The sequence below is a fragment of the Pseudorca crassidens genome, chromosome 1, assembly GCF_039906515.1.
Source record: "Pseudorca crassidens isolate mPseCra1 chromosome 1, mPseCra1.hap1, whole genome shotgun sequence".
Taxonomy (NCBI): domain Eukaryota; kingdom Metazoa; phylum Chordata; class Mammalia; order Artiodactyla; family Delphinidae; genus Pseudorca; species Pseudorca crassidens.
Genome location: NC_090296.1, coordinates 195,018,454 through 195,030,758, shown reverse-complemented (window position 1 = coordinate 195,030,758; position 12,305 = coordinate 195,018,454). Strand labels below are relative to the sequence as shown.

At 39.9% G+C, this 12,305-nt stretch overlaps 1 protein-coding gene across 3 annotated transcripts in view; it reads right to left on the bottom strand.

Annotated features, from left to right (window-relative positions):
• EPC1 (enhancer of polycomb homolog 1) overlaps positions 1–12,305 on the bottom strand; it is a 95,160-nt gene that overhangs the window by 21,933 nt on the left and 60,922 nt on the right. For all 3 annotated transcript variants that reach the window (XM_067704652.1, XM_067704633.1, XM_067704642.1), the window contains exon 2: positions 7,521–7,680. In XM_067704652.1, the coding sequence (XP_067560753.1) occupies positions 7,521–7,680 (160 nt within the window). The remainder of the gene's footprint in view (positions 1–7,520; positions 7,681–12,305) is intronic.

Genomic DNA, 12,305 nt, shown 5'->3' with positions numbered 1-12,305 from the left:
TCACTGGCTAGCTAGATCATGAAATTCTTCAACTTCTTTATATTTATAAACTACTGAGTCACTTCTAGAATGTACCTGGGGACAGTAAACAGAGAATCCCAGATCTGAAAGATTTGAAATCCTACATATGAAGTCCTTTGTAGTTAAAGTTCTGCTATATCTGCACGGTTGGTTGATGCTATAGATTTTATCTGTGAGAAAGTAAAACCAGAAGAATAATGGGGAAAGGGAAGGAGAAAATGTAATCTTTCAGATTCAGGGCATAAAGAAAGGACACACCTGTTCTGAGAGGTAATAAACAAAAGGAGGCTCTATAAAGATCTGTTTTTTAAAAATCTTTTCATTTATAAATAAATTCAAACTTATAAAAGCCTCCAAATAAAAACAGCACAAGGGACACCTGCATATCCTTTACCCAGATTCACCTGCTGTTAAAATTGTACTCCATTTGCTTTGTCACTTGCATGTGTGTGTCCTCTCCCCCTCCATGTGTATACACACACACACACCGCACACACCCCACACACACTATTTTGAGCCACCAGAGGGTAAATTACCTTCATAATGGCTCTTTCCTGCTAAATACTTCAGAGTGTGTTTCCACATAATCACAGTACAGTCATCAACTTTATATTCCACTTTTGCCAGCTGATCCAATAATTCATAACATTTCCCACTACAGTACACGACCACTCTGGGATCAGGTATTATTTTTCCTGACGTCTCTTTAGCCTCCTTTACTTTGGAACATTTCCACAGCCTTTCGCTGTCTTTTAGGACACTGATGATGTCTGTTTCAGGAGTATTACCATTCCCACTACTAGCAGGTTGCTCACTCTGTGTCTATGGGATTTTCCCCACTGTGATTAGGTTATACTCTCTTAGCTGCCACACCACTCGACTTTATTCTTAGTCCTTCCCAGGGTCTCACACCTAGAGGCACATGATGTTCATCTGTTTCTCATAAGTGGTGGTAACTGTGACCACCAGTCAAGATATTGCCCCATTACCCCACCGTATAACTGCCGCCCCCACCTGCCGCCGTAACTAATGAGCAGTTTGTGGGGAGAGTTTAAGGCCATGGAAATGTCCTGACCCTCATGAGAATTTCCCCGTACAGAGAGCACACACTGGCGATTCTCGTGTGGCTCAATCTTGGTCGCACTTAGTGCGAAGGTGATTCTCCAGCAGTCTCTTCGCACAGCACCGTTCAGCTCTTGACTTTCTGTACCGTAGAACCACGAGACTACACTTCTGGTCATAGTAATAAGCCCCCATTTAGCACGGCTTATTACCAGTGTGGTGATAATGAATTCCTACTTTTTCCATGTTTGTAAGTCGTTCACTGTACCCAACTATTTCACTGCTTAAAATGTCCCTAAATTAGCCAGTGGAATATGCCTCTGCCATTTTTGTGAGTTCTTAATTTCTGGCATAACAAGATGTTCCAGGGTTATCTTGTACTTACCCTGCCCCAGCCCTGGGATCAGCCATTTCTCTGCATATTCTTGGCCCTATTTAGCAGGGAACAGATCAGGGAATAGGTGCTAGGTGTGCTTATTGCTACTGAGTATTTTTTGCTTCTTGGCTCTACCAGTGGACAGAACCGGAAATGCACAGATCTGTATCTACACACACATGTATACGTATTCAAATACACACCAAGACTGCCTGATAAAAAAGATTTCCTTTGAGGATTAACAGGAGAGAACCTTGAGACCCGAGTGCAAAGGGGAAGGGGGAGAGAGAATTGTTCCTGCCTATCCTGGTCAGAACTGTTTTTGTCCTTTCTGCCAGTATGAATAGGAAAGGAGAAGTCCTAGCTGTACAATCTAGAAGGCTTCCAGATCACCAATCAAAAGAGAAACAGCATTAAGACCCTGTGGAGCAGGAGATGCTGAATAGCACTCTGAAATAGTTTAGAAAAGTAACCACAGTTTGGAACTATAAGAAGGGGATGATGGTTTTAATACAGGTTTCTTCCTTTACAGCTCTGATAGGAGAAAATTATGCTCTCTTTCCTAAGCCTGTTAAAAGACAAGGAAAACATCGAGCTTTTCCAAATAAATGTTCAATGAAATGTTAACAGATAACATGTAATGAATATATTTTGAAAATGCTGGGTTAAAAGAAACTTTCTTTTTTAACTGTGAGATTCCCAGAGCCTATAAGTAATATGCATTGTAACTCTGGGAGTGGAAGGAGAATATAACAGGCAATAATTCTCAAACGTGTTTATCATTACTTTTTTAGGCAATACTAATTATCATCTTTAAAACTCCAAGGAGCAGTTTGTGTAAATTAGTTTAAGAGTTTTACAAAATAGAAATTATGAGAATTGAAATGAACCGGTCTACATACATAATTCAAGGCAATGTACCCTTCATAAGCAACTTCTTAGACCACCTGGCATTCAAGATTCAATTTTAACTTTGCAGAAATTTACAGTATAACTAGCCTTTTCTTGTGTATTGTAGTATACTAAAAGCCAATACCAATTTTTAAAGAATTAACATCAATTTTACACAATTTCTTCCAGAAAATAAGAGGAAACACTTCCCAACTTGTTTTATGAGGCCAGTATTACCCTGATACCAAAACCTGACAAGGCAGAGCACACACAAACAAACACAAAAGACTACCGGCCAATATCTTTCATGAATTTAGATGCAAAACTCCTCAATAAAATCGCACCTAACAATGTATGAAAAAAATAATACACCACAGCCAAGTGGGATTTATTCCAGGTATGCAAGGCTGGTTCAATATTTGAAAACCAACCAATACAACCTATCATATCAAAGGCTAAAGAAGGAAAAAAAAAAATCACATGGCCTTATCAATGTCAATGTCAATGCAGAAAAAGCATTTGCATTGTCATTCTGCAATGTCATTGCAGAAAAAGCATTTGACAAATTCAACAGTCATGATACAAACTCCCAGTACCCTAGGAATACAGGGGAACTTCCTCAATCTCATAGAAGCAACTACAAAAAGAAACCACCCTACAGGTGACATAATACTTAATGGTGAAAGACTAAATTCCTTCCCTCTAAGATCAGGAACAAGGCAAGGATGTCTGCTCTCACCATTCTTATTTTAAAATCATATTCAAGTTCTAACCACTATACTAAGGCAAGAAAGCAATTAAAGACATACAGGTTGGAAAGGAAAAACAAAACCATTTCTATTTGCAGACTACGACATGATTTTCCATTCAGAAAATCCCAAAGAATCTGCAAACATCTCCAAGAACTAATATGTAATTTCAGTTAAGGCCACAGGACATAAGCTCAACATACAATTAAGCTGCATTTCTGTATACAATGAAAAAGTGGAAACCAAAATCAAAAGTGCAATACCATTTTCAAATGTTCCAAAGAAAACAGGTATAAATCTAAAAAGAAGTACTAAAAAACCATGGCTCTCTATGATGAAAATTAAAAAGTCTCAACTTTATAAAAGAAATCAAAGAAGACCTAAATACTTGGAGGGTCACACAGTGGTCGTGGGCTGGAAGACTCAACACAGGAAAGATGTCAGCTCTCCCTACAATGATCTATAGGGTTAAGTGCAATTTCTATCAAAACCTCAGCAGGTTTCTTTGCAGATACAAACTTATTGTAATATTTACAGGGAAAAGCCCTAGAATACCCAAAACAATCTTGAAGGAGAAAAATAAAGGAGGAAGTACTCTCCCTGATGTTAAGGATTATCATAGAGCTGTAGTAATCAGGACAGTGGTACTGTCTCGGGATAAACACAGAAATCAGTGGAATAGTGGATGAACAGAAGCCAGAAATAGAGACTCATCAACATGCATAATTAATTTCTTGCCAAGAAGCAAAAGCAATCAATGGAGGAGGGATCACTTTTTCAATAAATGGTGCTGGAACAATTAGATACCCAGAATGGAGGCAGGGGGAACACCATGACCTAAACCTCACACTCAAAATTGATCACATACTTAAACGTAAAAGGAAGGGACTTCCCTGGTGGCGCAGTGGTTAAGAATCCGCCTGCCAATGCAGGGGACACGGGTTCGAGCCCTGGTCCGGGAAGATCCCACATGCCGAGGAGCAACTAAGCCCGTGAGCCACAACTACTGAGCCTGTGCTCTAGAGCCCACGAGCCACAACTACTGAGCCCACGTGCCGCAACTACTGAAGCTCGCGCACCTAGAGCCCATGCTCCGCAACAAGAGAAGCCACCGCAGTGAGAAGCCTGCGCACAGCAACGAAGAGTAGCCCCCGCTCGCTGCAACTAGACAAAGAGTAGCCCCCACTCGCTGCAACTAAACGAAGACCCAACGCAGCCAAAAACAAATAAATTTATTAAATAAAAAAAAAATGTAAAATGTAAAACTGTGAAACTTCCAGAACAGGTCATACGACAAAATCTTTGGACCCCAGGCAAAACAAAGAGTATTCTTAGAGTTGATACCAAAATCATGAACTGTAAGAGGAAAATTGGTAAATGGATCTCATCAAAATTAAAAACTTCTGCTCTGTGAAAATCTGTTAAGAGAATGAAAAGACAAATTATATACTGGGAGAAAATATTTCCAGATCACATATGACAAAGGCGTGTGTCTAGAATATATAAACAAAACAAAATCCTCAAAACTCAACATTAAAATAAACAATCTAATTAGAAAATGGGCAAAAGACCTGTGCGATGATTTCACCAAATAAGATATACAGATGGCAAACACATGAGAAGACGTTTAACATGTTAGCCATTTAGAGAAACACAAATTTAAAGTACAATGAGAGGGCTTCCCTGGTGGCGCAGTGGTTGAGAGTTCGCCTGCCGATGCAGGGGACATGGGTTCGTGCCCTGGTCCGGGAAGATCCCACATGCCGCGGAGCGGCTGGGCCCATGAGCCATGGCCGCTGAGCCTGCGCGTCCGGAGCCTGTGCTCCACAACGGGAGAGGCCACAACCGTGAGAGGCCCGCGTACCGCAAAAAAAAAAAAAAAAAAAAAAAAGTACAATGAGATATCACTGCACACCTATTAGAATGGCTAAAATTAAAAAATGATAACCTCAAATGCTGGCAAGGATACAGGAGAAACTGGATCACACATACACTGCTGATGATAATGTAAAACAGTACCTCCACTCTGGGATACAGTGTAGACGTTCTTGTCAAACTAAAAATGTATGACCCAGCAACTACTCTTAAGGTAATTAAGCCAGAGAAATAAAAATTTATGTTCACTCAAAAATCTGTACATGAACACTCATAGCAGCTTTATTTGAAATATCAATAGTTAAAATCTGGAAACTACCCAAATGTCTTTCAGTGGGTGAGCAGTGAAACATGCAGTGCACATGGATCACGGAAGACTGCTCAGCAAGAGGAAAGAAGGACTACTGATACATGCAACAGCTTGGATGAACGTCAAGGAGGCTATGCTAAGAGGAAAAAGTCAGTCTCAAAAGGATATATACTGCATGATTTCATCTATGTTACCTTCATCAACAAACATAATTACAGAGATGGAGAACAGACTAGTGGTTGCCGGGGCTAGGGGTGCATTTAAAGGATCAACAAGATGGAGTCTTGGGTGATGGTACAATTATCTTAATTGTGGTGGTGATTATACAAGGCTTCACATGTTCTGTGAATCTATAATCATCCAAGACAAAATGTTAAAAGAAATCCAAAGGCAGCTAACACTAATTTAGCTGTCTTTATTAACATTCCAATGTAATACATCTTTCCAAATTTGTACCGATGCAAAAAAATTTTTCCCAAAATAATTCACAATTCTGCTCCCATTTTATTACTATTATTTGATTACAATGTCAACAAAGTCAATTCCTTTTTAAATACAGTCCCTTTTGACTCTTCTGACCACAATTTAATCCATGAGCTACAAATAAAATGTGGTTTGTGAATTTTGGTCATCAATAAGCAACTATTTGTAAAACATGCATTCAAATTTTTTTTTCTGATAGTAATGATAATGTAAATTGATTAATGTAATTTTATCTTGCTCAGTGCTGCTTCAACCTAAAAGCCTGTATTCGTGAGATAATACAGCCTGTGGCTGTGGAATGCAGTGTGGCTCTAGTTCACGTGTAGAGGAAGGATCAGTTCTGGTACTTTCACACTGACATGATTTTCCAGAGAACTAATTTTTAGGTCCTAATATTGGTCAAAATTGTTTAGAATGTGTGTCTGACATGTTATTAAACATGTGAGTGGGCAAGAAAACACATGCTGCTTGTTTGGTTCACTTCAAAGTAGCCTTTAATAAATTGGAAAAATTTCTTTTTTTTCTAAAGGAAGTCAGGAAGATTAGGTACAAGTCAGAGGTAAAGATGAAAAAACATTACAAGTTAAAACTATCAAACGCCAATACAGAACTGATAAGAGTCAATACAGGCATTATGTCTACTTTTAGTTTTCATATTCAAGAAATAGTTAAAAAAAAAAATGCTTAGAATCCAGGACAGGAACTAGATCATCTGGAGAGAGGTTAAATGAGTCAGAAAAGTAGTTAATAAGCTGGAAACTGGTTAAAGCTAGTTTCTCTATGTCCGTAGAAAGAACAATAAGAACAAAACAGATTTATATTGTCCTGAGAAAAAGTTGAAACAGGCCCCTGGAAAAACCTCTTGATCATAAAGGTCAGCAAGACCACAATGAAAGCTGTAGCAATTTTACCTTAGTAACCTTTCAATTATCTGTTTAAGTTGTCCACTATGTGGGGACTGAGTGAATGAAATATATTTGCCTAAGTCTACAAGCTCTCAGCTGTTCATCATCAAATGTGATTAGCTATCAAAGGATCATTTCCAATGAAGAGCCTATCAGTACCAAGTGAGACAAGTTACCAATTAAAAATGCTATATTTATAAAAATTAGGGGAATTCTCTGGCAGTCAGGTGGTAAGGACTCAGCACTTTCACTGCCAAGGGTCTGGGTTCGATCCCTGGTTAGGGAACTAAGATCCCACAAGCCGCGCAGCTCGGCCAAAAAAGAAAAAACGAAAAATATTAGTAGAAACACAGATGGGGTTGGCAGACTACAGCCCGTAGGCCAATACTGGGTTGCCATCTGTTTTAGTCAATACAGTTTTATTGGAACACAGAGTAAAATAGCTGTGACAGAGACTGAATGACCCGCAAAGCCTGAAATACTTACAGAAAAGGTTTGCTGACCTCTGACTTCTATTAAGAAATTCTTTAAGGCAATTAACATTACTATTTCTGAAGAGTAAGAAAATGATCTCTACATCTAAGGTATATTCTTTATCCTACTCATCTACAGTAGCATAAGGTCCCATATTGAGATGAAGCCAAAAATCTGGGATGAAAATGCTATCTTTTCTGTCAGGCAGAGAGCTCAAGCACAATTATAAAAGGTGAAAATGGGCTCTAATAACTCTCAAGCTGATTCTGGTCAGTGAAGTGGGTACTGAAAATGGCCCCGAACTGATAAAAACCTGCCGAGAGTTACAGAAGAAGAGAATGCACAGTACAGTTACCAGAAGAGGAATTACTTACGCTGTATGTGAATGAGCTGCTTTGGCATCCTGAACTCCCCGGGGTAAATGGACTCATAGTAAGCGATGTTGCTTTCTGCCTCCGGGACTGGAATGACCATGTTGTCCCTCTTCTCGCCATACACCTGCTGTGCCGAGATAGCCCGCTGAAGATGGTGTTCCTAAAAAGAGGGAAAAAGAGGTAAGTTACGTATTAAAAAACTAGCAAACAGAACATGTAGCCTCATGAAGAGGTTTTCATTTGTTTTTAAAATAGAGGAATTTTAGTAGCCTTGCAAGGATGCTAACAATACAGTTGTGGTAAAAACATTTTAAATAGAAACAAGATTTTGTCAGATACACTGTATATTTCCTCAATTTTTTTTTTTTTTTTTTTGGTGGTACGCGGGCCTCTCACTGTTGCGGCCTCTCCCGTTGCGGAGCACAGGCTCCGGACGCACAGGCTCAGCGGCCATGTGTCACGGGCCCAGCCGCTCCGCGGCATGTGGGATCTTCCCGGACCGGGGCCCTATTTCCTCAATTTAAGAAAAGGTACTACACCAAAATTGAGAGTTAAATTATACAAAAGATTCCAAAAACTGACTAAAACTGTTATTAAAGTTTGCATTTTATAGGGACTTCCCTGGTGGTGCAGTGGTTAAGAATCCGCCCGCCAATGCAGGGGACACGGGTTCGAGCCCTGGTCCGGGAAGATCCCACATGCCTCGGACCAACTAAGCCCGTGCAGCACGACTACTGAGCCTGCGCTCTAGAACGCGCGAGCCACAACTACTGAGCCCACGTGCCACAACTACCGAAGCCCGCGTGCCTACAGCCCACGCTCCGCAACAAGAGAAGCCACCGCAGTGAGAAGCCTGCGCACCGCAACCAAGAGTAGCTCCCGCTCGCTGCAACTAGAGAAAGCCCGTGCACAGCAACGAAGACTCACCGCAGCCAAAAATAATACATAAATTTATTTTTAAAAAAGAAGTTTGCATTCTACAGATGAGACTGTTTTAAAAAGAGGGTTAAAACATTCGAACGTACTGTATGACGAAAGCAGGCTTTGTATAAAAAATATTTTATCGATTCTAATTGCTTATTCATACAGTGTTTCATAAATGTCATACAAATCAACTAATATGATCATTCCAAAGAAGGGTACAGATTATTGTCTCCATTTTTCATTCACGAAGCTGACACAGATTCAAACCTGGTCTGTGTTTCGAGTAATAACCTTTCTTCTCAATTTCTGGAGCCCTTTTTGAACGGTAGTAAAGTATAGGGATTGAAGGCAAAGGCTCCAGAGGTTGTGACTCCTGGCAAGACACTTCATTCTTCTAAATCTGTTTCCTCCAGGAAAAGAAAAATAGAATCTTCCACGGATGGTTGGAGATTTAAGTAAGCTAAATGCGCATTAAATGTTTAGTACAATGCTTGGCAGTTACAGGTGCTCAAAATAAGCTTTGGTTGAGGTGCCACACAGAAAGATTTTCACCAGCTGCCACAGAAATATCTGTTCTCACCCACCCCATCATCATTGAATTTTGATAAACATTTCATTAAATTTAAGCTAGTTTTTAAAATACTGTATATAAAATACAAGTTGAAGGATGAAAAACATTCCAACAGTATGAAAACAAAAAATTCCAGTCTTCATACGTAGCCTCTGTTAATGTTACATATACGTATATATCAACTCACACCTAGGATTCTGCTGCGCAACATACAGAGCTTTATCCCTAGGGCTTTGGTCCCTTGACATACCTCGGAGAGTTTTCCATACTGATACTTTCACTACCATTTTTGCAACAGCTGCATTGTATTCCACTATGTGGATGTACCGTAACTTATTTAACCAGACACGAACTGATAGGGAAAAAACCCTGGAAGCAACTTAAATGCCTATCCTTCTCCCTGAGCGCTGCAAACACCAATCCTGTACTACTATAGGTATGAGACACCTTTGTGAGCCCGTGAAAGCATCTGTAGGACAAGAGACGGAAGCGCTCAAAGGGTATATGAAGTTACAGCACACATTCCTACCACTCCTTGCAGTAACTCCTTAACATCTCTTTTCAATTTTAAAATGACCCATTTTATTTTAGGTTAATTTCTTTACAATGAGTTTTTCTTCCCTTACGTGTTGCTGTTTGTTCATTTTCAAAAGTGCTGCTTTTCTTTTTCTCATTGATGTTTAAATATGTGGATTATTTTCCTTTTCAATATTAAGGAAATTAGCCCCCATGTAATAAAACTGACAACTGTTTTCCTGAAGTTTGACTTCTGATTTTGTTTAGAGGATTTTTTCCACGCAGGAAAGTTCTATTAGTCAAATTTATTAACCTTTTCCTTTATGATTCTGTCATCCTTAGTAACAGGTATAAATCGTATAGTCACAAACTAGGGTGTGTAAACAAAACCTTTCATTTTTATAACTCAACTTATCTTTGATTCAGGCTGCCTTGTGGCTCCTGGGAGCTGGTAGAAACTAAGTGTGAGGGGGGGAGGGGTGACTCCGAACAGCCTATGGGCGTGTGTACTGGCCCTTGTGCCCTCTGACACAGGGTGCTTCTGAGCCCCAGGGGGGAAATCAATCACAGGTGTACTCTTCTCCTCTCAGATACCCTCAAAGAGCAAGAGAAATTTTCTGTGACCTATGCCCCCTACTTACATCAAACTCAAGGAGGGAGCGGGGGAGCGAGGCACACTATTCTTCATTTGCATTTTGTCCTTAATCCATTAGCATTTCTCTGTGTAGGTGAACATGTGAGAGACGGTTTATTTTTTTGTATACGGAGAGACAGCAAGCCATCTCGAAGGGTATAGGAACGTCATGCATAAAATCACCTATTCCCGGGCTTCCCTGGTGGCGCAGTGGTTGAGAGTCCGCCTGCCGATGCAGGGGACGCGGGTTCGTGCCCCGGTCCGGGAAGATCCCACATGCCGCGGAGCGGCTGGGCCCGTGAGCCATGCCCGCTGGGCCTGTGTGTCCGGAGCCTGTGCTCCGCAACGGGAGAGACCACAACAGTGAGAGGCCCGCGTAGCGCAAAAAAAAAAAAAAAAAAAATCACCTATTCCCTATTTTAATGACTAAAAATGTGCCTTTCTCAGAATTCCACTTGCACTTGGGAGTATTTCCAAGTTCTTTTGCCCTCCTCTACTCAACTGCCTCCTCTGCTAGTATTTAACGTGTTTTTCAAAGTGCAGCCGCAGACTACATTTTATTATCTAGTGCTGACTAGTTTACTAAATCCACTCCTCATGATTCTTTTTCAGAAATTTCCTGGCTATTTCATTCACTTCTCTAGATGGACCACAATGAAAATGACTTTCTAGGTGTGAAATGGGACCCCTAAGGGCTTTAGATTTTTTACAGGCACTGCAGTGTGGTGCTTAAGAACATGATTTGTAATCGGGAGCGCTCTGGATTGGAAGGTTGGCTCCACGGTTTACTAGCTCCATGACTTTGGGACTCGGGACAAGATATTCATACCAGCAAGTTTTATTACCTATAAATGTATACTGTGTACCTACCATATGGGATTGTGGTTAAGATAAAATGGCTGAGACACACTACCTACCTAAAACATGGTAGCAAATGTGTACCTTTCATTACTAGAGAAGCTGAAGATTTACCATATGCTTGTTACCATTCCTATTCTTCCTAGTGTTAACAGCATTCTGTAGAAAGACTTCCTTATCTTTATATCCATTTTCCTAGAATCATGAAATCAAACTTTTTATCAATATTATAGTAAATACTGCTTTAAAAAAATCTTCCATGTGTTTTCTTGTTTTATAAAATATTCGACAAAATTTCCTCATAAGGAACATAAGGAGCCAAGATATGTACAATATACAACAAATATGTTCTTCTAAGCCTTAAAAATCACTCCTCAACAACTGGTGTGTAACTATAACCTTAAACCTTCCTATTTACTGTAGCCCTGTGTATGTACAAAGACTCGAGGATGGGAAGGAGACCACACACAGGTGCCGGTGTGGCTGCAGCACAGGGGGGTGAGAGTGCAAAGGGGGTCAGGGTCAAATCATGCAGGGACATGGGGCATGTTACGGACTTGTCCTTGTACTAAGAGCAACAGTGGCTGAAGGATTTTAAAGATCAGCCTGGCTGCTGTCTAGAAAACGGACCATATTCTAGAAAATGGAACATGCATAGCCTTTAAATGGTTCAGAATAATATTTAATGAAATGGAAAAACCCATCAATTTATTAAGTAAAAAGACAGATCTGAAAATTGTATGTTCAGGATATTTGTATTTAATCTTTTTTAAAAGCAAAAGACATAATTGAACACACACAAATATAGGAAAAAGTCTAAAAGCAGCTGAACACGTAACAATCCTTCTCTCTATGCTCCTTTATTCTTCTCACTGCTATATTTTTCCAAAGCTCTTACAGTCCTCTGACATGTCATATCCTTGGTTTGTTTACTGTTGTCACCCCTTCCTCCCCCCCGCAATCTAAGCATCGTGAGGGCAGGGATTTTTGTCTATTTTGTTCACTGCTAAATAACCACCCGAAAACAGTGCCGAGTACAAAGCATGGTGCTTAAATATCTGTTGAATGAATATGTATGTAGGTATCTGTGTATGTACACACACACACACATACCACACAGATGCAAGCAGGCACACATATGTGTCAAGTTTCAAAGTATGTACACCAGTTAACAGATCACCTCCTGGTGATATAATTTTGAAATACTCTTCTATAATTTTATTTCCCTTATTTTCTAAAATTCTTTGTAATTCTTTTTGACAAAAAATATTTGAGTACATCT